This window comes from Pseudoliparis swirei, chromosome 2 (genome assembly GCF_029220125.1).
Source record: "Pseudoliparis swirei isolate HS2019 ecotype Mariana Trench chromosome 2, NWPU_hadal_v1, whole genome shotgun sequence".
NCBI classification, from domain to species: domain Eukaryota; kingdom Metazoa; phylum Chordata; class Actinopteri; order Perciformes; family Liparidae; genus Pseudoliparis; species Pseudoliparis swirei.
Window position 1 is genome coordinate 18,995,830 of NC_079389.1, and position 25,632 is coordinate 19,021,461.

General features: G+C 42.6%; 2 protein-coding genes across 12 annotated transcripts in view; one reads left to right on the plus strand and one right to left on the minus strand.

Annotated features, from left to right (window-relative positions):
- obsl1b (obscurin like cytoskeletal adaptor 1b) overlaps window positions 1-2,914 on the plus strand; it is a 39,427-nt gene extending 36,513 nt beyond the window's left edge. For all 11 annotated transcript variants that reach the window (XM_056424845.1, XM_056424854.1, XM_056424862.1 and 8 more), the window contains one exon: window positions 1,525-2,914. In XM_056424845.1, the coding sequence (XP_056280820.1) occupies window positions 1,525-1,539 (15 nt within the window). In that variant the 3' untranslated portion in view covers window positions 1,540-2,914. The remainder of the gene's footprint in view (window positions 1-1,524) is intronic.
- Window positions 2,869-25,632, minus strand: LOC130200552 (carboxy-terminal domain RNA polymerase II polypeptide A small phosphatase 1-like). The gene is made up of 7 exons (XM_056424943.1): window positions 24,789-25,632; window positions 16,896-17,044; window positions 12,414-12,515; window positions 6,756-6,812; window positions 5,318-5,410; window positions 4,421-4,606; window positions 2,869-4,331 (listed from the first exon to the last, which is right to left on the minus strand). Exons 1-7 carry the CDS (start codon window positions 24,859-24,861, stop codon window positions 4,203-4,205), a joined length of 789 nt encoding a protein of 262 aa, XP_056280918.1. The 5' UTR covers window positions 24,862-25,632; the 3' UTR covers window positions 2,869-4,202.

Sequence of the window (25,632 nt, forward strand, 5' to 3'; positions counted from 1 at the left end):
CAAACCTGCCGTAAACGTCGTGAATGCGGCGACCTTTTAACCGAGGGCGATGTCACGCTCAGCTGGGAAAAAGAAATCAAAAGGGTCACGAACAATTCATGAAGCACAGGCAGCTGCACCGAGGTACCTGTAGCGAAACACTTTGACTTTATACTTCTTCTTCTTCACTCCTCCAGAAGCCTATATTGAAACATTGGTTTGATAACTTTAGTCACCATCTACTTTCAGATTCAGATTAATACATAATTGGATTTAACCCTCCTGTTCCCTTCACATTTACTCACATCTTTTACACTTTTTGACCCCAGCAATTAAAACCTCCAGAAAATGATTAGGATTAATATCGTTTCCCAAGTTTAAGTGTGAGGTCCTTTATGTTTGTTTGTTGACTCCCTAAATAGCCCTTTAAATAAATAAAAAAGCTGATATTTACCTTCGCATTGAAAATGCGGAAGGTTATGTTTTGATTGCCGTGTATTTATTTATTTATTTATTTGTATGCGTGTTATTTGCAGAACTCAAAAAGTATTGAACCGAATCGTATGGAATTTGGTGGGATGATTGGTTATTATCCGGGGACCAGTTGATTAGATTTTGGGATCAATCGGGTCAAAGGTCAAGGTCATGGAAAGGTCAACATCTTTTTTTTTTACCATAGCACGATACATTTGTGTCCAATTGGCATGCAACTAATGCCAAAATGTTCATAATTCAATGCCCAATCTTGTGATATGTGAAGGTATGCGCTCTACCGAGTGCCCATTCTATTTCTTATATGTTTTACACAGTGAAATACAGCCTGGGGTCAAATTGCCCCCAAAGAACACCGATGTGTACAAGTTGTGTACAGGACATTGAAAACATATCAAGTGAATTTTATGTTTTCCCAGTTGTCCCCAATAGATTAGGAAGAGTCATGAAATATGAAGCAAAAAAAATAATGTTAATCATTTTTTTAGAAACGTCAAACATTGAATGGGGTCAAATGGACCCCAAAGGCAACAGGAGGGTTAAAACAACCAACATGTATAACTTAGCATACGGCTAAACTTGAATGCAGGACTTTTAGATGTTAGAGTATTTGTACACAGTAGCATGGCATATTATGGATACGTATTCTATGGGGGCTTTCATTTGTGGATTTGGTTATTAAATTTCCAATCCAACATTTCAGGATGGCAAGGAAAAAAAATCCTCTAAATTGGCAAAAGTGAGCATAAAATAATGGATTATTTGAGCTCTTCAGGCCTTTAATACTTTAATACTCCACCCAGCTGAGGTCCCCACTCCGGCCATGACAAGAACAACGGTTCCCAAGTAGCCATGGTTCTTTAAAGCGTTGGAGCCACTGGCGTAGAGTAAAGAAACGTGTAGCTTTCAAATGAAAAGTAGTTCTAGCTCACGGGCTTTTATACATGGAGTAAAAACTAGCTCTTGCGTCATGGAAATGATACACACGGTCAAACTTGACCGATGCTCTCTGGCCCAAAGTCTGATTTGTTTTTCTCTCTTTAACTTTCACAGGTGATCCCTGAGTGACATCTTCTATCCGTCCTCCCCCGATTGGGTGGATCTATCCTACAGCTGTGTTTCAGCTGGAACGTGGACATCGCTGATGTATTGACAAACAGTGCGTCTGTAAAAGTGGTTTAAACAGGGTTGAGAGTGATTTTCAGGGAGTTTCTTTCATTAATGTGCTTTGAAGAATTTGTCTTCCTGAAATTTCCGTTCATATAAAAAGTTGTCAAATTGCAGTTTGGATGTAAATAATGACTAACCGTGTTGTGGAGGTTTAAGGCAGTGTGTATTTACGCCAATGAATATGGGATTTGAAAGCAGTAGAGATTAAACCAACAAGAAGTAAAATGCATGATCTGAAAGATAGGAGAAAGGGAAAGTGAAGAGTTGTATATAGACTCCAGTGCAATCCACCCACAACACATGGATACATGGCAGAGAGTCACAACTACATCTCTTAACGGCCCACCTCGTGTTTTTCAGGCTGCATACACACACATTGAACCTGCGTGTGGCATAGTGGTATTTTTTTATAGAGGATACATCATGCTCATTTCCAGGCTCACATTGTACTTTGCGTTTCCACTGGAACGTGCTTCAATATTTTTTAAAAAGCATCAAATCGATCGGCTTGCGAGAAAAATGACACTTTTTTGTTGTTGCAGGTAGTTCTCAAGCCGTAGGAGGAGCTACTCAAATATGTTTATTCCGAAGCGCCTGCATGGCTTTGAGAATCATATTTTTTATGATCTAGGTAGCCCACTAGTTCAGACTTGTTTAACTTACTGCTTACCTGCAGACTACATGTGCTAGTTATTATTATCTGATTTGCACATATTATATTTTCCCCATATATCAGAGCATGGTTTTGTGACAGTGGTTCAGATTATTAGTCTGTTTTCAGTATTGCCGCAAACAGTCGACGACTCGCATCAAATTTAGATTCTGGAATAGATCATCCAAGCAACGATTCACTATATTGAACTTTTCAGTTATCTTTTCACAAGTTGTCAATTGTATAGAATTCCCTCTTTTTTTTAAAAACGTTTTGATAAGTTTGAATGAAGACAATCCTGTCTTGCGTCAAGGGGCTTGTAATGTAAATACATTGGGCCAAAAATCAGGTAATTTGGGAAAGAAATAGTTTGAGAAATTACTTGACGACCTCCATTGATAATCAGGGCGCGCAAGTGTTATCGTTGCGTGGGTGTTGTGTTTGAACTTAACAGAGAATGATAGTCCTGTTCACATGAATCGGTTCCATATTCCATTTTTCCATTTGACTCGTTTCCACCTCTGCCATGTTGTGCCGCGCGTTCAGGTGGGAAAAAAAAGTACAGTTGTAAAATATGACATGACAATAAAACATGCTTTATTGACGCAAGGTGAAAATATCTATAGCAGTCTTTTTTTTCTTTTTCTTCTTCTTACAATCAGCAGCAATTTAAAAGCCGGTTCCTTTACTCGAGTCAAAACATTAATATTCTTGTTGCATAAAGTAAAAAATAAAAATATAATTATTAAAATAAAGTTCAGGATTTTTCACATATTGTCAACGTTCCACACACACACACACACACACACACACACACACACACACAGAGAGAGAGGACTAAAAACAACATTAAAACCAAATCAACAGAACTGCCTAAAATCCAGATATATCCTGTATATGCATCATCTCACCATGTGTATCCGCAGTAGTGAGTCCGTGTGAACCGTCCAATCAGGGTGCAGTGGACCGGTTTTCTCGGTGCTAATCCAGAATAGTCCAAGAGATCCAGATGTGATTGTTTTTTTTGGTTTTTTTTAAAGGTTTGTTAATATGCAAGTTTTAGGTCAACTAATAAACAACAACATTAGGGTGTTTTGAGACCAGACTGGGCACAAGACAAAATATTAAATTATAAGTATATGTTATTATACGTTAGAACATTCGTGATTCGACCTCATCCGTCATCTGTAAAGTAGTGGAACAATCAGATTACCGCAACGGCTGCTTTTCAATCTGAAAATGGAAAACGCGGAAGTCTGTGGCGTCTTTTTGGAGCTGAAGGTCGACCACAAACGTCATCGGCTCAAAACTTTCCAAAGACATCGCATAAATATATCTGCTTCTTAGTGAAATGTGCAAAGACCTGTTGTAGATATTATTAAATTAAGAATATTAAATCTGAATATTCTTATGTTAATGATTGTCTTTTACTTAATATATATACGTTAGCCATTTTAGTAAAAAAAAAAAGCAAGTTAATCAGGTTTAAGGATCAATCTTCAAGAACTTTTTAAATTATGAGAACCACTATTCTAAAATGAAAATGACCAAACAACAACCTAGGTCTACACGGGTCACTGCTGTCACAGAACAACAACAACAATACACTAGCTGCACTGCAAAGGATATCTACAGGTCATTGAATCTGGTATTCAGTCCTTATGGAGCATTACAAAAAACAAAAAAAAGAGAATCACCGTTGGATTGGATGACTTCCAATAAGTACCAAACCCTGCTGGAAGATCGCTTTTCACCTTTTTTGACGCGATATACGGTGAGAATACCAGATTGAAAAGAAGCTTCTTGATGTTGCAGTGTGGTCCTTGTAAAAGGAGGCAGCGTGGAGCCTGTGGCCCCCGTGGCCCCGTGGCGGCTGGAGGATTGTTTTCAACCGAGTGTCCCGCCTCCGTTAACTCGAAGTCCTCGGCTGCTGCAGAGCGCCGTAGACGTCGTCCGCGTTGCTTAGTCTCTCGAAGAAGGGGATGAGTTCGAGGAGCTCCGTGTCGGCCATGTCGTCAAACCAGGACGCCACGGGGACCTGGAAGGTTTCGGGAAGCGAGACATGGAGTCAGAAGACCCGTTTCTCCAACTATTTAAACGCGGAGAAAAGAAACGTGAATGACGTACTGCGTTTTCGGGATGGAAGACGTAGGACGCTGGGGAGTTGTCGATGATGACGACCTTGCTGAGGTCCCGTCCTAACCGGCTCAGGTCTTTAACGTAGTTCCCTTTGTGGAAGACGCAGGACTCCCGGAACAGACGGCTCTGGAAAGCCCCCCGTTTGTCCAGCAGGTCCGACACGGGATCGGCGTACTAGAGCGGCGGGAAGAAAAAGCAGTAAGAAAAGCTGTGTGTGTGGGGGGGCGAGGGGGGGGGGGTTGAGCCCATGTCTTGACGTCATTCAAGCGGAATTGGAATTGTACTTTATGAGACTAAAAAGTGAGGAAAGAATGTAGACTGTGAATAAGAGGGAAGACCCAAAGCAGACTAGGATTCACTCACAAATCCCAACGAGGAAATTATTTTGCCGGATTATGAATTAGTTCCCCGTTTACACCCACACACACACACACACACACAGCATGAGCAAACACTTCCCCGTTCACACCAGCAGGCACATTCAGCCGTGTGTTTCGGAAGCCCGTTAAACCCAAACTGTCCAGCTCACAGACCCACAACCCACCTGCATCAAATTTAAAAAAACGCACACAATCATGTCGCGCAGAGAGACGGGCCATCCGCTAACATTGAAGCGTGGACATTTTATTAATATTTTTTTGAAACATGAAAGGCGGCGGCTCTACGTAGGCGAAGCGAACGCAGTTTGAAGTAAATGTGAGGGGTGGAAATGTCTGAACGGTCGCCTGCCAGGCGTCGTTAAAATCGTCTTTGTGTGCGAGGGCCGTGGGGCATGCGAAAGCACACACACACACACACGCACGCACGCACACACACACACACACACGACTGGGCTGCCAGTAATTCAACGAGTGTATTAAGAAGTCCCGTCTGGGGAGCGCTCACCTTGGATAAGCTCGCCGTGAACAGGACGCACTCGAACAACTCGCCCATCCTCCGGAGGAACTCGTCGACGTGGGGTCTCTTCAACACGTACACCTGGGGGGGGAAAGGGGGGAGGGGGGCGTCAACGACTGCTGCCCCACATGCGCTGACCTCGCTAAGGAAACTTCCATTTCAAAAAAAAGAAAAAAGGAACATGAACTACCCATGAGGAAGGAAATGGTAACGACCCACGTGTCCAGATATTCTGAAGACACGGGTTCAGCAAACAGGAGGCGGTTGATGTCATATCGCACAATTCCTCCCCCCCCCCCCCCCCCCAATACATTTCATGCCTTCATATCATTGTTTTTTCTTGCTGTCTTAATTATTGTAACACCCGTGCATTGGGGTACTGAGGCGCTCCAATCAAACACACCCAACGGCAGCTTTCAGATACAATAGAACAGATTAAATGTTTTCTATGGGCCCTAAATTTAAGTATGACACACTATCAGGGGGGGAGGGGCAAGATAACACTCAGATGTCGCAGACACAGATTTCCTCATGCGTGTCCGTCTGCTTTCGTTTTACGCAACATGCACATCAACTGGGACTTTCCTGAGATAATAATACTTTTCCCTTCAGGTGATGAATTACATAAATAATCATGTTTTTATACATACATACATATGCTATCTTTGACATTTTTCTCTATTTTCTTCTTTTGTTTACCGATAGTTCTGTATCGCTACAAGGCATAAAAACAGCTGCAAAACATAAAACTGTAAAATCTAATCCAAGAATATTTCATGGACCCCTCTTCTTCTCCCACCCCCCCATCCCCCAGATGGTTCTCCAAAAGCTCTCCTGCCAAGATGCTGGCGGCCTTGTTTCTGAACCAAGTGACCCCGACTAGGCTTTTCCCCACTTTAACAAGCCTATCCTGGATTACTTGAAACAGACCCAGGCCCTTCGGACAATCGCAGCTCCTCCGCCCCGCACAGCGAGGGACTCCTGCAGGGAGGAGCCTCTCCCCGGCACCGACGAGTGCGAGCTTCGTGGCCAGTTATTTCTGAGAAGCCTGCCAGGGCTTCCTCATTTCATCAGGCTCCTAAATAGCCACCCGCTGTTCGGAGCCGTCAACAGGGCGGGCTCCAGCCACAGCAGGAGGCTAGCGCCGGGGTTTCCACTGCAAAACCAGGGCAGATTTCAGAATTTTCACGCTTACTTTTGGTAAGCGAAAGCTCCTAAAAGTTCATAAATCATCCTCCCGTTCAGGTCGGGTGGAGTCGAGCACATTTGTGTTTGGTTGCTGCAGTGCGACGACGGCCCGTGCACGCGAGCGGCGCTTTGCGGTCACGAAGCGTGTGGAAACGTCAATGGTGGCCGCGTCATGCGTGACCATTGTGGTGGTGTGAACGATGCAACGCGAGACTTCAGCAGAGCAAGAAGAGCCTACCTGGTGAACTGTTCCATCAATTTCCACTGGAATGATAAAATCAGCATTGTTCACTGGCTGTTGAAGACAAAAAGCAGAGTTGTTAAAAAAACACACAAAAAACTATATTTATCGTTCAATCTCCAAAAAGGAAATCAACTTTTTTCTTTTTCCTTCCTCCATGGAGATGTGTGATCTTTAAAAGATGCGCAGACGCCAACTCAGCGTCTTTCAGATCTCACAATACGGAAATTAATATGCATCTTGTCACTTTCAGCGTTGAAATATGGCTGCGACAGAAAGTAATGAGGGTCGTAACATATCTGGTTCATTTAGGCAGTTCTCACATTTGAAATATGCTTCTCAAATGTTAGTATCACCTCAAGCATGTTCTGTATAAGGCATTACGCCATGGCCTAAATTACCCTATGAGGTAGTGCAAGTCGGACGGGACTAATATAACATCATAAAGAATCATTTAGAAATGATGCACAGCGAGCTGCTGTATGTCCGGCATACATATACACATACATATGTATATACACATGTATATACATATACACATGTATATACATACACATATATATATACATACACATACATATATATATATAATTTTTAAAATAATGTATATAATATATATATATATATATTATATACATTATTTTTTTAATTAAATCTATATATATATATATTCTTATATTTTTAAATAACGGCGTGTTTGAGTGTTCGCTAAAGAGAGCTACATATATACACACACACACCTGCCATCTTAACCTAAATATTTTAGAGGCACACATATACTGCCAATTTCAGTCCAATTGCATGTGTCCTATACCCGTCAACGATTTGTGGAATTCAAAAGGCCCTGCAGTGTATGTTTAGGATTATTTTGGCATATATTTTTGTATTGTCATTACAATATGAAGAGTATAAATGGAACATCTGGTGGCACGTGGCTGGAGTGCCAATGCGAGCCGGTTTGCATTGCGTCTTATAGAAATGGAGCATTCACAGCCCAAACTAATGATAATGTACACCTTACCCACAGTGGGGACATTCCTCTCTGCATTTGACCCATTCTTAGTCATTAAGGAGCAGCGGGCTGCAGTGAAGCGCCCGGAGAGCAACGGGGGGGGGGGGGGGGGGGGTTCAGTGACTTGCTCAAGGGCACTTCGACATGCAACTATGGGGAGAGCGGGGATCGAGCCGGCTCCCTTGTGGCATCATGATGACCGCTGTCCCCGATGAGCTGCAGCCGACCCAACGAATCACAATCTAGAAGAAGTCGACTGGATCGCTGAAATAAGTCATCCAGACTTATTGGCAATATTAACACTGGACTACAAATAATTTCTCCTTTCATCCAGTTTTCTATTTAATATTAAATAAAATATTTTACACACTAAATCTTTTTGCGTTTGATTTTTATTCTCACACAGTGACACGGCCCACTGGCTCTCCTCTTCCTTTAAATCACAACCATCTCCAACACTATTTTTAGTATGCGTGTCAGAGCAATAACGACTTTTATGATCCCCTTGTGTTAGAGTTCAGAGTCTGACCCCGTTTACACATAGCCGGTGGCAATATCGCGTGACTGCCTTTAGGGACACTCTGTGACCCGAGAAGGTCTCAACACCACATGGCATTCATTACATCATTTGTCACGAGGAGGAGCCTCGACTTCTGGCATTGACGACTTTGTTCACTGAACGCTTCCTAAAAAGGTATCAAACTGATCAGCGGGAGGACAGTTCTTTGTAAAACTCGATATGATCATTTAACCCTTGTGTTGCCTTAGGGTCATTTTGACCCGAATCAATATTACACCCTCCCCCCGTTTTAGGATTAATTTTAGCCCATTCAATGTTTAATGTCGGTGTTCTTTCGGTAGTCAACAAACAAACATAAAGTGCCTCACACTTAAACTTGGAAAACAATATTAATTCTAATAATTTTCTGGAGGTTTTAATTGCTGGCGTCAAATTGAACCCAAAGGGTAAAATATGTTAGTAAATATAAAGGTAACAGGAGGGTGAAACATTGAATCGGGTCAAAATGACTCTAAGGCAACACAAGGGTTAAAGCAACTTCACTCACAGTTTATTAACAATTTACATGATCTTGTGGAGAGGTGTGTTTTATTATATACACAGGATTTACTGACTCAAGTTAGTTTTGCATTCACAAGACGTTTCTTGTTGGCCCATCTACAATATTCGGAGCAAATTAAAGTTAACAGCTCAGCATTTCCTTTGCAATTTCCTTTTCGTTCTTGAAACTCGGATTTTTATTACTTTTCTTTACGTCTCGCTTGGATTTTAGGGTGGCTTCTGCATCGTGAAACGGGAGCACCCATGAGCACGCTTCGTTACGATAGAAATTGGTGCCTCCTGAAGATATGCAACAGGATGTAGTGCAAATCCTATAGCTATGTTTTGCTTTGGCAAGGAGATTGTTTGCTTTGACAGTCAACACAGAAGCCTATCAACAGATACTCAATGACAGGCTGCTGGCTATTTTTGAATACGTGATGAACTTTAAGTAATTAAGGTCCAAAGAAGATATTCAGTGGAAAAAGACTTTGCAGTGTGTTGCTCGTTCTCTAAATGAGCAAAACAAGTTAGTATTGATGTGATTACCAAAGGTCTTAATGTTTACACTGTCAATACACACACATATGTATACACACACACATATATATATATACACACATACATATAATATATATATATGTGTATGTATATATATTATATATACACGTATATATATATATACACGTATATATATATATATAAACACGTATATATATATAAACATATATAAATATACACGTATATATATATAAATATACATGTATAAATATATAAATATACACGTATATATATAAACATATATAAATATACACGTATATATACATATACACAAATATACACGTATATATACACGTATACATATACGTATACGTGTATATACGTGTATATGTATATATATACGTGTATATTTGTATATATATGTGTATATTTATATATGTTTATATATATATATACATGTATATATAATATATACACGTATATATATACATACACGTATACATATATATACACGTATATATATACACGTATACAGGACTGTCTCAGAAAATTAGAATATTGTGATGAAGTTCTTTATTTTCTGTAATGCAATTAAAAAAACAAAAATGTCATGCATTCTGGATTCATTACAAATCAACTGAAATATTGCAAGCCTTTTATTCTTTTAATATTGCTGATTATGGCTTACAGCTTAAGAAAACTCAAATATCCTATCTCTAAATATTAGAATATCATGAAAAAGTATACTAGTAGGGTATTAAACAAATCACTTGAATTGTCTAATTAACTCGAAATACCTGCAAGGGTTTCCTGAGCCTTGACAAACACTCAGCTGTTATAAATCTTTTTTTTTACTTGGTCTGAGGAAATATTAAAATTTTATGAGATAGGATTTTAGAGTTTTCTTAAGCTGTAAGCCATAATCAGCAATATTAAAAGAATAAAAGGCTTGCAATATTTCAGTTGATTTGTAATGAATCCAGAATGCATGACATTTTTGTTTTTTTAATTGCATTACAGAAAATAAAGAACTTTATCACAATATTCTAATTTTCTGAGACAGTCCTGTATATATACATACATATACACATATATATATATACTAGGGCTGTGAAACGATTAAAATTTTTAATTGGGTTAATCACAGGTTTTTGTGGATTAATCATGATTAATCACATATTACCGATATTCTCGGTATATTTTGTGAGAACATAGAGATTTATGACAAAAGACGGATATATACATTTATACATTCTTCTATACAATGGTGCTGCAACTCAGCAGTTATTTAGCAGTTTTCTTCCATATGGAACATGAATACATCTTCATCCTAAACAGAATGTTTAACCCTCCTGTTACCTTTCGGGTCAATTTGACCCCATTCAATGTTTAATGTCGGTGTTCTTTGGGGTCAATTTGACCCCAGGCTGTTTTTCACTGTCAAACATATAAGAAATATCAACTTTTTTATTTATTTAAAGGGCTATTTAGGTAGTCAACAAACATAAAGTACCTCACACTTAAACTTGGGAAGCAATATTAATTCTAATAATTTTCTGGAGGTTTTAATTGCTGGGGTCAAATTGACCCCGAGGGTAAAATATGTTAGTAAATGTAAAGGTAACAGGAGGGTTAAACAGAACATTTTTCTCTTGTTTGTCAAACATTAACTCCACCATGATACAATCTAAAGGCCTCTAGTCTTCCTCTAGCAGCTGCTGAGGCAAACTGACTGTGTGGGTTTTCTTCATGAACTGGGCCGTGATGAAAGGGACGGCGGGGACACCGCTGCAAAGCTGAAACCTCACCGGCCCGGACAGGTGGACAGATTGACAAGTGACTTTTTTGTTGCTCGGTCCCGATGCGCGCGCACGGAGCTCTGTGGCGCGCGAGACGGAGATCGATCATTGTTAACGCAATGCGAAGAGACAGAGATGACATGCTGCTGTGGAGATACGATCAACAACAGACGTTTAGTTTAATAAAAGAACAAAGACGTGCTCTAGAGAACATGTCAGGGGGCGGGCCAATCTTTTTAATGTCATGCGATCTACCAACACTACGCCGCGATCGACTGGCAGGTCGTGATCGACGTGTTGAGACCCTGATCTACAGGAAGTAAAAGTCGTAACAAGGTTTCCGGAGGTGAACCTGCGGAAGGATCATTACCGATGAACAGACCGTCTGCATGAGAGCGGACAGAGTTCAGATTGAAGTGGTGGATTGGAAGCTCATTCTGCAAGTGACTTTTTTTTCGTCCCGACGACCAACAACAGACGGATTGGAAGCTCATTCTGCGCATGCGTTATATGCGCAAAAAAAAAAAAACTCGTTAAACCTGTAATTGAATTAACTGAGTTAACGCGTTATTTTTCACAGCACTAATATATACATATACAAATATACACGTTTATATACATATATACACGTATATATATACATATATATATATATATATATATATACACATATATATATATACACGTATATATATACATATATACAGGCCCCAAAAAAAGAAGAACAAGCGTGTGGATCACTGCTGTAGAACATACAGTACACCAATGTTGTACTCAAGACCACCAGAGACCAAGACCTTGGGGGGTAGAGACCAAGACAAGACCAAGACCTTGAGGGGTTGAGACCAAGACAAGACCAAGACCTTGAGACCAAGACAAGACCAAGACCGTGAGGGGTTGAGACAAGGACAAAGCCTTCCTTTTTTTCAATGAGCAAATAATTACGAAGTAGCTGAAGTTACCTTCACCATTTTTATACAACAGAAATTATCCATATTTTGCCCTCCATTGAACACTATCCAATTTAGAAATAGCAAGTTATTCATTGCATTTGAATTTCATCCATTCACACTAATGAACAAATACATAAATCAGACGATGCACAACCAATTTATTGATATCCCCAGTTGTTGTTTTGGCGGGTCTTGAAATATAGAGCTCCGTCTGAGGTTTAACCTTCATAAAGTGTTCCTGAGGCCGGTCTACAGATCGAGACCTATTTTGGAGTACGACAACATTGCAGCATATACATGAGGGAGGAGAGGTCACACAGGCCAACTTACCTTAAATGAACTATGCACTAGCGTTTCATCCAAATCAATGACCACACAGATCTTCCCTGCATCAGTCGAGTTCAGCCGTGGGAGCAACGGTTTTGCTGGTACCTAAAGAACAACAACAAAAAAAGAGTGTGAAGGTTAAACTCTAAATAAAAAGGTTCTTTAAGCTTTCAAGCCAGCAGTCTGAGCAGCAGCTACTACTGGCAAGTAATTACTTTTAATACAAGAATTTACCATCTCAATTTGTCGAGTACGACTTACAGCTCATTGTGTGTTTCTTGTAACTTAAGAGACTGAACTGTGTGGTGGCGTTCGTGTGACGGGCTGCAGCGAGCGATGGATGCTACAGCTGCTGCCACACTGATGGAGCTCGTTAATATCACCACACGGTCGTTCGTCCTTCAACGAGTGGTCAGACACCCGTGTTTGTGGTTATGATTCGCATGCTAAGAACAAGCTGTCGTGACCGGACAGGCTGCCTGCGACACTGACGAGCGTGTTCGTTCTGTGCAGAGTGAACTGCCACATGTGGATAATGGAGTTTGACCCAGGCTGCCAAGCGGACATCTCCTGTAACGAATCGCACTGCCTCAGTTGACCGGACAGTCTCGATGCATTAAAAATAGACCCGGCATTACACACGACGGATACGCCTCCATTCTGTAAACAAAAATGTTATCTACTCTAATACTTCACATATAAAAAATAAAAAAAAGGTGCAAAGATGTATCGTATACCTCCTCAATTGGTGGAACGCAGTACTCGCAGTCGCAAGGCTCAGAGGATTCCTCGTCACTCGGCTCCTCTTCCGATTCAGAGGCCTCGTTTCCCTCCGTCCTTCTGACCAACCTTGGTGCGTCCCCTTCCTCATTGTGTGCGAGCTGCGAGACAACACTGTGGATAATATCTAAAGTAGGATCTAGTCCTCTCGACGTTTCACTGAACCCACTGTCATCGTCTGATTCGGGAGCTTGCTCGTCGGTTGCCGTCTCCACAAAGGAGCAGTCGGCTAAATCATCGCTCGGTTCGATAACTTCAATGAGTTCAAATCCGACTGCTTTGCATTCCTCTGGGTGGACCCCGTGTGCTTGTGACTCGGCCTCTTTCAGGGATGAAAGAGCATCTTCTCTTTCATTCCTTGAAGCATCGGCGTAGATTACCGGATCGAATGATCTTCCTTCCAGAATAAATCCATACAGGGCTCGTTTAACACACGACTGAATGCTTTTCATCTGATATGCATAGTATTCCTCAACACCCGGCTCACACGTCTCTCCATTTTCCACATGATCTAGAAGGGACCAATAGGGCTCCAGTTCAGAACAGGCATTAAATGCTTTGTCTTCAGGCTCCGTGACAGTTAAATCACCAATGGTAGACGTATTGCCCCCGAGAGGTTCATATTTCTGAGCGGCCAAGGCTTCATCTTCATCACCTTCACCCGAGATATCCTCTTCACATGGCACACTCGTACTTTCCTCATCCTTAGAGGACGGGCAGAGCTCAGCTTCTCCTGCATTGCCGATTTCAGACAGATGGTCAACAAAGCCAGGGTCCTCATCTTCTTCGGTTTGCAATTCCGATTCATATTCTTCAACTTCTTCCCCTGCTAGACTCGACTCAGATTCTTCAATCCAGTCTTCAAGTTGTTCCTCCGACTCACAAGACCCAAAAGAGGCACCACTTCTCCGACTCGCATCGTCCTCATACTTATCTTCACATGCTTCTTCCAGAGCATCGAAACATGCATCCGCTTCCTCAACATCAATGTCCTCATTGACTTCTTCGGATTCGTATGCAAGTGTCTGTGCCTCGGATTGAGCATCTGCTTCCTCAACATCAATGTCCTCATTGCCTTCTTCGGATTCGTATGCAAGTGTCTGTGCCTCGGATTGAGCATCTGCTTCCTCAACATCAATGTCCTCATTGACTTCTTCGGATTCGCATGCAAGTGTCTGTGCCTCGGATTGAGCATCTGCTTCCTCAACATCAATGTCCTCATTGACTTCTTCGGATTCGTATGCAAGTGTCTGTGCCTCGGATTGAGCATCTGCTTCCTCAACATCAATGTCCTCATTGACTTCTTCGGATTCGTATGCAAGTGTCTGTGCCTCGGATTGAGCATCTGCTTCCTCAACATAAATGTCCTCATTGATTTCTTCGGATTCGCATGCAAGTGTCTGTGCCTCGGACTGAGCCTCTTCAAGGTGCAGGCGGTCATGGATATCGCCCCCATCGAAGCAGGAGATGTAGCGATGCCTTTGCGCAAGCGCGTGTCCGTAATAGTCGGCGCTGTCGAACAGATCAAAAAAATCCTCGACAACCGAATCGACGGTGGGCGTTTCACCCTCATCGCTCGGGTCGACGTGGCTTTGCTGGATTTCTTCGTCATCTTCGAAAGACGCCCACTGCGTCTGCTCATCGGTCCAGTCCTCCCGAGCTCCTTTCTCGGACTCCCCAGATGAATCAGAGCAGTGGTCGGATGGAATGCTGCAATCGGGAAAAGTCTGAAAGGATTTAGTTTCGGCAGAAGAGCTCTCCGAGGAACCGTCTACTTCAGACTCAAACTCGGAGGTTTTGTCACAACACTGCTCCGAAGTAGCACATTCTTCATCGTACTCTTGCCTTGCGTCATCGTAACCCGCTCCACGCGTTTCGCAGTCGTCAGCGGACGTGTTCATCGCGGTGGCTTGCGTCGCGTTTTCCTCAGCGAGCCGGTGCGTCTCGCAGCATTCACTCTCCAAGGGAACGTCTTCACGGTCATCAAAACAAACGGGTCTGTCGAAATGTGAGGCTCCCGCCCCCTCTGATAATACGTGGGACTCGTCATCAAGGCTCTCGGTATCATCTTGATCATCCTCCCCTTCGGGTGGACGGCACTCCTCGCAGTCGGCATCGGTGCATTCATCGTACTCACAAAGTTCCGTGCCACGGTGCAATACGTCCGCCGAGTCGGAGTTGTTGGGTGTGGAACCAGTACTTTCACATTGCTCAGAGCCCTCTGTCGAAGGGTCTTGCTCGGAGTCGGAGCACTCGTCCTGCTGATCAGAGGGTTGGTATTGTTGCAGTAACCCGAGGTGGTCTGTGCGCTCCGGTATGAAATCAGACATTTCACACCGCCTAAAACCGTCAAAGTTCACCGCCACTAAAGCTGGCTCAGAGTCAAAAGACTCCGTCTGTCGATTAGAGGGCTTACATTGCCGAAATACCCGGAGGTGTCCTGCACAGTGTTCGCGGCAAGAACCGCCTTTGGAATCCAAGCTATGATTAGGAGAGTGGTCAGAAGACTTGCCAGGCTTAAAGCATACACATTGTTGAGCACATTCATCAAATGCGTGGCTTAACCCCGACGTCTCGCACTGATCGAGGATGTGGTCGGATTCAAAAGAATCGTTGCTTTCCGTGTATTGCTCAAAGCTCTCGCATTGAATCCTCCACGTATTGCAATGGACAGACTCATCCCTACTCATCGCACAGATATCCGGACAAAGAATAGAAGGGTCCATTTCTCTGCCGACACCAGTCTGCTCCGGATATTCCACAAGGACTTGGATGCCAAGTTCACCACTTCCCTTTGAAGGGCTGCTTGTATCCGCAGCTTCTGTTAAACTTGCAACCTGGCATTGTTCAGCAAGCATGGCCTCAGCAGACGGCTCCCCTTCCACGGAGACTTTGCTCTGCTCAGAGCTTTCCAAATACATCTGGAATCGGTTTGTTCAACGTTTTTTACTCCATGCATTGGATCCGGATCATGCAGAGCCCAAGTCCAAATGACTGGCAGGTAACTGGTGGGCCCATTCAGAGTGGATATTCACACAGCTGGTGGGGGGAGTCACTGAGACCAAAGCCCCCAGGGGGAGTAACAGCAACAGGAGCAGCATGCATGTTGATATGACGGTGTGGCTCAACCAAAACTGAAGCGGGCACCCGGCTAGAGACCAAGCAATTTATTTTGGGTACATGGAAAGACGTGACAAATAACTTCTGGAATATCAAATCTCTATAAAGAGGCTGAACTCAGGCGTAAATCTGAAACTGACACCTGAAAACATCTTGACCACATGATCTGCAGACCACAACTGCCAAAAGCCATCCTCTTTTCTCAGAAAATGCTCACTGAAACCACACGGGGGCATCATCAATTGTCAAAAAATGTACGGTGATGAGGTAGCGCTCAATCATTCCGCCCTTGCATACGTTATTCCGAGAACGGTTTCAAGAAGAAGACTTAATGCTCCGAGTCTGAAGCATCCCAATGATTAATGGCGTGCTCGTGGCCCATCTCCGGTAGCATTTAGTTGTTTTCTGCCCAGTCATCTTGATACATGAAACACGGCTGTAGTTTTCAACACTGCCCGTACTACAGACCAGGAGACGTGCTCTTGTAAACATGAGCATCACGAGGCTGCCGGTCACACCGACTGCCTGCTGCTCAGAGAGGATGGGAAAGTCTATCTCACAAGCAACATTGAGACGTGAACTTACCTTTGACGGACTTCCATTTTCCTCGACCAGGAGGGGGGCATTGTTTTTTAGTGACGGTGGATCCGATTCCTTGCTACAAAGACAGCAGAAGAGATTGCGCAGAAGGCCTCTGCTGCGAGGCTTCTTGGGCGGGGAAGCGTCGCCGTCACCTGGAACAGAGAAGAAACAGAAGGTGCGATGATCTCACCATACCCACATGACCGAGAGGCATAGATCCCACCGAAATGGAACCGGTTAGGGTTATTACCTTCGCATTGAAAATGCGGAAGGTTATGTTTTGATCGCCGTGTATTTATTTATTTATTTGTATGCGTGTTACTCGCATAACACAAAAAGTATTAAACCGAATCGCATGAAATTTGGTGGGATGATTGGTTATTATCCGGGGACCATTTGATTAGATTTTGGGATCGATCGGGTCAAAGTCATGAAAAGGTCAAAATCTTTTCACCATGGCACGGTCAATTTGTATCCAATTGGCATGCAACTAATGCCAACATGTTCATAATTCAATGCCCAATCTTGTGATATGCGAAGGTATGCGCTCTACCGAGTGCCCGTTCTAGTTCTTTAGTGTGTTTACCATCAGCTACAGCATGAGAAGTAATCAAACTGCTCATCAACATGGATTTCATGAATGGCACTTACTTATGGAACTTTATAGTTTGGCTTCCTTGAAGAAACGTTACTTTCTTGATTCATGTTGTTCCGAGTTTGACCTTGCATCCACTTATTCTTTGGATAAACGCGTCAGCTAAATGATATGTAATTTTTTTAAAGATACTGTATTAATTTTTATTGGTGTTATTCCAGTTGTATTTCATCAGTGACTTGGTGAAGTGTTATCCGCAGTGTATTATCCACATCTGGCATCAATGCTGATCCATTCAAATGTATCTGTGCATCGTCTGTCGGCGGGACCCCTTTACTGTGCTCTCCTTCTCGTTTCATCTTGTGTACTGCTGGACTACGGTTATTTTAGTTGAGCAGCAAAAGGTTAAATGACAAAGTGTAGGTGTACATGTCAGCCCCAAAAATAGTCAGGTGAAGACATCCTGGACACATTTCACTTCCAGTGTAGTTCAAACACCAAGATTAGGCAACCGGTTATTTACTGCACTGCATGTTCAGTTCTTAGGTTTGTTGTCACTGCTAGTGATTATAAAACTAATTTCGATGTTTTCGCTGTCATCATACTGACCAAGCAAATATTAAGAATTCCAATAGGTTATTTCCATGGAAAGTTGAAATTATTATTTGTGAACATGAGCTCTCCCAGAGCCAGAAAAGTAAGTCTCCAACTTAGGAATGTTATCAAGTATTAAGTCTGGAGGCAAAACGCAATGAATGAGAGACTGATAATGTTCAACTTTGTTATTCCCAAATGATCTTTCCTCGGTTGTTGTGTTCTTGAATCTGAAAGAGAAACTTACTTTTATATTAAACCTTGCCCCAATTCATTTTCTATGGGGCAGTTCCGCACTTTATATATTGGGAGATACAATACATTTTGAGCACTCAAGTTTTGGGATACATATACACTACCGTTCAAAAGTTTGGGGTCACTTAGAAATGTCTTTATTTTTCAAAGAAAAGCACTGTTTTTTCAATAAAGATAACATTAAATTAATCAAAAATACACTCTATACATTGTTAATGTGGTAAATGACTATTCAAGGTGGAAGTGTCTGGTTTCTAATGAAATATCTCCATAGGTGTATCGAGGCCCATTTCCATCAACTATCACTCCAGTGTTCTAATGGTACATTGTGTTTGCTAATCGCCTTAGAAGACTAATGTCTGATTAGAAAACCCTAGTGCAATTATGTTAGCACAGCTGAAAACAGTTATGCTGGTGATATAAGCTATACAACTGGCCTTCCTTTGAGCTTGAAGTTTGTAGAACAAAATTAATACTTCAAATAAAAATCATTATTTCTAACCTTGTCAATGTCTTGACTATATTTTCTATACATTTTGCAACTCATTTGATAAATAAAAGTGTGGGTTTTCATGGAAAACACGAAATTGTCTGGGTGACCCCAAACTTTTGAACGGTAGTGTATATATATATATATATATATATTCTAATATCTGTGGACTGTCTAATATCCTGAAACAAACACGATTCAAAAATATGAATGATTGTGCCAATGATCATTTGCATTTTATCGACATCAACGTCACTTACAGTTATTGGCACACAGACATGGTAACCAAAACATCCCATCAACTGGTTTCAGATTCAGAGTTATTTTTTTATTTTTTAAGAACAAAAAAAGCTGGCAATTAACTGAGCCTTGATGAACAGTCAGCTCAGGCATTAGCATGCCGCTCAGTGAAGACGAGAGCTGCTGCCTCAGTGTGGGACGCATCACGGACCCGTCGACTGGCTTTCACTGCGAACATGTAACGATCGCTAAGGAGCTCGGATGGGCAATGGTCATCTTAGAGCCGACGACAAATGGAGTGTTGCTGAGGTGATTGCCGAAGCACATGGTCCAACGAGGCAATATTGGAAAATCTGAAATAAATGTAAAAAAGGCAGCATTGCAATTGTTCTCAAGTATGTTGAAAAAAGAATAGAAATGTGTACAATAGAAATCTACTTAATTTTGTTCCATCACTATTATATTTATAACAATCCCATAATAGTAAGGGTCACAGATGGCAAAAAAAAAAAAAATTTACGATGTAGAAATGTTTTACAAAAAAAGAACAATCACACAAAAGAAAATGCCACAAATAAATATGTCATAATTTATCTTCACAGCCTTTGTAACAACCTTTCTTAATCCCCGAACAAGCCTGACCTACTTCTCGGTGTTATTCACAGCTATGTTGACTACTTCATTCAACTGGGGGCTGAGAGTGGCCGGCCCCCCCGGAGAGCTGTCAGAATGACCCGGGCATGCTTGTCGGGACATACTTCTCTCTCTCGGCCCCAAGGCGAGAGGTCAAACACGCGGACCGGGCAGGTGAGGCCTGTCACCTCTTCCGATATAGCCTGAAATAGCCTGCCAGAGCAGCTGCCGACAGCGGTTAACGATGATCTTCCCTGTGCAAATACAGGAGGCTCTGCGAGCCGTCAACAAAACCTTGTGGGGTCGCCAACAATCCTGCGTGTGCTTATAAAAGGAAGTACACTAAACCGCTACGACTGTATGCTACTCTGCAACGTCGTGTTGCCTCCTAGAAATCGCGTCTACATCACGATAGACAGACACCGGCTGCAGACAGATCGAGTTTAGGTCCAAAAGAAGACGGGTCCCCTTCACACTGGTGTCCATTGCATTTAGAGCACGTCATTAAAAAGAGAGATGATGCTTCGATGGATAATGTTGAGGTTGATCAGGGAAACAATACACAGGCATGAAAACGGGTCAGGAGTGAAAAAGGTGAGAAGGATAATCTGTCGGTCCTCCATTCTGGTGATCGGGCCCTAAAATAACAGTAATATTGTGTATAATATGGTCATTCATGAACCAACTTCCTTTTTTTTGTTGACGTGAACAAGTCTTCAAGGCTTGAGCTCTGCTGAGCCTTGAGTCTGTTCCTCGAGTCTGTTCTGCCTCTACCTGGTTGTCATGATCTTCTATACCATACCTGCCATAAATATCATGATACTGATACAATACCATAAAAACAGTATACCATAAATAAGACACTGGTATATTTATCTATAATAGTAATAAATAAAATATCTGTATGGTTCACTTTTTACCAACTTTTTCAACACAAATGGCAGTAATATTAGTATTAGCCTACAAGATATGAATGAAACTACATGGAGCCATCATAGCATTGATTATCACTATGAGGCCGTTAGTCTGTATCTGACCAGATGATACCGAGTTCATCAGGATGAGCAGCTGTAGAGTTACACAACTTTACAGACTGAACTTAAACATTTCACTTCTGGCATCTTTTTTTATTTTTAAAGCCGAAAATTCCGCCACTTAACGCCACTCCCTGTTAGCACTGCGCAGTGTGCGCAGACAGCTTGACACGGAGCAGCACGTGCGCTCTGATCCCGCGCTCTTTTAATGAAGTACCGATACAAAAAATATGCTAAATCACATCGTGTTTAACGTACGGGTACTTTGTTAGCATCGCTACACCGTGCAGCGTGACAGCAGCAGATGTAGCGGACTAACATTCAAGCTAACCTAACTTCCCAAACGCTGAAGACATCTTGACGCTGATTGGCCGAGACGCGACACGTCCCATCAAAGATGTTTTATTGCGAAGAGCACCACGTAACATTTTCTCCGTGTCCCACTCCAATCTCATAAATGCCGGCCGGCCAATTGACCCCCCCCCCACCCCAAAACAAAAACTCTTCGGATCTACACGATTCACGTAAGTCACCTATTTTGGTTTCAAAACGGCGAATTTCGCCGAAAGGTGAGGGATTCTCATGCCTGAATACAAGTAATAGGAACACAACCTCTCCATATCTTTGCATGACAACCAAGAGATGGTCTCTAAAAGGAAGCTAAATAGATAATATTAGCGAATGTTCAGAGAAGTGCCACGCTTCATTGGTGAGAGTTCAAACTTTTTTTTTTTTGACAAAAGGGAAGCATCAACTTTTTGGACTCGCATTATGGGTGAGAAGTCGTGGCGCGCCGACCATCCGAGTAACTGTCGACTAAACAATAAGGGTGAGCCGTTTGAAGCTCCGGAAAGAAGGCATGAAATCGACAAGGTCGCGCGTACCAAATTGTTCTGCCAATGCATACAACAGTTGTCGAGATATTTCAGTCCGGACCACGGCGGTGGGCCGCAATGACAACGTTGCCTTCCCTAGTGTCCCGCCACCTGCTACAAATAAAGTGGGAGCTTGACATGGGTGAACCCGTTTCCTCTGCACAATGGGATGCATCAAATAAAAGAAAATAACAGAAATACCAAATGAAGCTATGAAACTGCACTGGATATAAAATCCTACAGATATAGTTTAGACAGATATCTTAGTCGACGCATATAGAAGACATTACTACGTCAAGTGGCGCCACGCCTTTGCTCTGAAGTGGCGTCACGCGGTTCATAGTTCTTCCGACCGAGCGGACCGGGTGAAAAACGGTCTTCATTAGCGACACTTACTTGCCTGCCGTATAAATACGGGCCCCCGTGTATAACTATGAAGCCGATATGGGGAAGAAGAAGCCGACTGCACTGCAGCATTCCTTCACGCCCTTATCTGGGACCCTGTCGGAACTCGGTGTGGGGCCTTCTTTTCTCATCTGGACACAGGAAGAATGAGGCCTTTCCGCAGCCTGACTTCCCACAGCTCCGACACCGGATATTCGATGGTGCAGAAAACAATCCCTGAAAATATTCTGAAATGACACGGTAATAGCCGTAGAATCGTGGACACTAAAACTGGCAGATATGGAGTTAAACCGAAGGGACCCTCGAGCGAATCATAAGAGACGGTGGCGCATATTTGGCCACGGCGTCTTGTGAAACTACAGAAGGGCTGAAGACAGCTACCCCGTTGCTCTCGTGGCGCCAGCCGTGTTTGGGGCTCATGACCTCTTGGCCGGGGGTGGAAGTAACCCGAGAGAGAGGGCTGGAGTCGCCTGGGAACTCGTAGGCTGGGCTGTGCTGCCATCTTCTGACTGGAAATTGCACATATGGAGGCAAAAAACTGCTGAACAGTGATGCACACGACCTGGCTGTCGTGCGGAAGGTTATGTTTTGATCGCCGCGTATTTATTTGTATGCGTGTTATTCGCCTAACTCAAAAAGTATTAAACCGAATCGCATGACATTTGGTGGGATGATTGGTTATTATCCGGGGACCATTTGATTAGATTTTGGGATCGATCGGGTCAAAGGTCAAGGTCATGGAAAGGTCACAATCTTCTTGAATCGCATGAAATTTGGTGGGATGTTTGGTTATTATCCGGGGACCATTTGATTAGATTTTGGGATTGATCGGGTCAAAGGTCAAGGTCATGAATAGGTCAACATCTTCTTTTTACCATAGCACGGTCAATTTTTATCCAATTGGCATGCAACTAATGCCAAAATGTTCATAATGCAATGCCCAATCTTGCGATATGCGAAGGTATGCACTCTACCGAGTGCCCATTCTAGTTACAAATATTTTGGCATGGTTTGGCAACAACTCAACAGGTACACACTTTTAACTTGAGACGGGGCTATTTTTAATACAAAACGAAAACTGCCGTATTTTGCACTTTCAAACGTTTCAAATGTACAACCACGGATAATAAAACTACTGAGAAAGGCCTCGCATGTTCGGCGTTTACTCGACATTTAGTGCCGAGAAAAACAGCAGCCGTTCAAAACCCTGTGGGGGGGGGGTATATTTCGCAAAGTCGCACCTTAAGAAGAGACCAATACGCCCGCTGTCGGCCAGGAAGTACGCACTCATTAGTCGTCGTTTGTTTGGCGCTTTGCTCAAAGGAAGGCGTCTCGATCGCAACCGGGGAGTCTGGACAAAGACATTTTTAAGCACTTTTTTCTAGCCTTCGCAATGTCACAGGTGATTTATGTGCATTTTTGTTGACCTGGTATTTATCATCTAATTCCTCAGTTTCAGCCTCTAATTTGCAGTTCTCTGTTCTTCTTATTGAAGAGTTTGATCTTTCAGGTTAAAATATAATCCAAAGAATGGAACAGAGACTACATTTTGAAGTTATGTTTCTTTTTCTCGTTGATAATAATCCTAAATGAGTACGCTCCTGAAATGGCTGATCCATAACTCATGAAGCCAACCACCGCTCCCTTTGCCCTTTCGGCCAGAGGGCATTTCATGGGGATGAGATGAATGCTCCTCTTGAGAATTATAATAAGCCTCAGCTAGAACCATTTCATCTTGTATGAATGGGAACACTTCAACATTTCACATTCATGCATTTTCAATTTCACATGACGTGTTTTGTGCAACTTGCTTTCCACCGCATGGTTTCAGGCTTGGTTCTCTTGACACATTCAGGAAGCAACAGTTAGCCCTTAACTACTGATAAGAACTACTCCATCTATGAGGAGGGAGTGCCGCTGAGTTATGGCCATGCTTTCTAATTACATTACATGTCATTGAGCAGACGCTTTTATCCAAAGCGACTTACAATAAGTACATCAACCTAGAGTACAAACTAAGAACAACAAGAATACAGAAAGTAACATTTCCTCAACATAGTCGAACTACAAAAGTACCATAATAAGAGCCATTTGAGAGCCACTGAAGTGCTAATCTGTGTTTTAATCCAGATATAGTCGGAAAAGATGTGTTTTTATCCAACCAGTCATAATGCACGTAGCTTGGGGCTATATAATGTCAATTTTACTATCGTTATGAGTTCATAATGTCAAAATATTAATAATAAATATATCTTCTTGGTATTATCTTGACGAGATAAACTGAAGCAGATCAACATCAGTCCAAAACAATAACAGTGAACTGTCAAAGTGACCCCGCCCCCTTTTGATAGGACCTATTTATTTCGGATGTTTTACTCATACTTTCCATTTAACTCTCACAAACTCTGCCAGCTCAGTGACTTATTTTTTTCTTCATCTTATTTTTTCAACCCCACAGACTCGCTTAACTATAAATAAGTGTCCTTTCTGTGGGTCCGAAGCTCCCGAGCGGCTCCACTGGCTTCGGCCTACCCAGAAGGCAACCCGTTTCTAAACCCACTCAAAGCTCGTCAAAACGTTTAGAAACACTGCGGTTCAAGGACATTATAGTGCATTTCCCGCAGACTGAGAAGACATTGTACGAGTTCATTCACGTGGCGTTTGTGACACCGTGTGCGTCCAAAAAGAAGAAGAAGAAATCGCACCGCCGTCTAGTGCCTCGCTCACATAGTCATGCGCAACCGAAAAAGTTCAGCAAACTTCGGCTAAACTCACCGTCCGCGCGACGAGTCGCATTTTCCTCCTCGTCTCTGGTTACTTGCGTGATTATCGACGGCGAATGGTCCATTAGATCCGTCACTCAAAAGACAAAAGGACGTTATTGCTGTATTTTTTTAAAAAAAAGGTAAAAAGTGTTGGAGGTGTTATGGCTTTAAAAAAAAAAAAGGGAAAGAAAACTATTTATTATTTGCCACTCCCTGACCGCCAACGCGCATACTGAACGACTGACTTTAAGAAACGAGCGTGCAAAAAAGTGGACCGCGCCAAGGTGCAACAAGTTAAAAGCCTTATGAGAGATATTTTTAAAAAGTTGTTACGTTGAATCATGTTCAATCGATCCGGCCGCGCGGACACGGAACCTGACGGTTTCAAGGAAGCCCCGTTCTTAAAGCCACAAGGCAGGCAGGACGCGGGGCTCTCGCGGAGTGTCGCCCCGCACGTGCATCGGGGCTCTTTGGTCGTGTAATTCGGGGGAACTCATGTCGTGGAGATACTTTTTTTTTTTTACGTTTCATTTAAATATATTTTTGGGGGATTATTTTGAGTGCACATTTTTGGCCGTATAGAAGTGCTTCAACGTGTTTGAAAATACTTGATATTTTTGTCCACACTTTTTGTTTTCTGGGGTTAAAAGTGCAGACGTTTCTTGCGCGTGGCGTATTTTTCTGTGTAAAGTGTGTTCAAGCACAGCGTTGACGTAGGACCGGGTGGAGGGGCGCCTTGAAACCGACAGAGAAGTTACGGACGGTCTTTTAAAGTGGCCACAGCAAGATCAAAGTTACTTTCCTTTAAAAAAAAAAAAGCTCCAGCGAGACTCCTCCCCGTGTAAAGGAGGGCG

What these genes read in the sequence shown, in the direction of transcription:
- LOC130200552 (XM_056424943.1), bottom strand. Translation starts at nt 24,861, where the DNA reads ATGGACCATTCGCCGTCGATAATCACGCAAGTAACCAGAGACGAGGAG. An exon ending in AAAATGGAAGTCCGTCAAAG is followed by an intron (nt 12,516 to 16,895) that starts GTAAGTTCACGT and finishes GTTGTTCTTTAG; the next exon opens with GTACCAGCAAAACCGTTGCT. An exon ending in TAGTGCATAGTTCATTTAAG is followed by an intron (nt 6,813 to 12,413) that starts GTAAGTTGGCCT and finishes TGTCTTCAACAG; the next exon opens with CCAGTGAACAATGCTGATTT.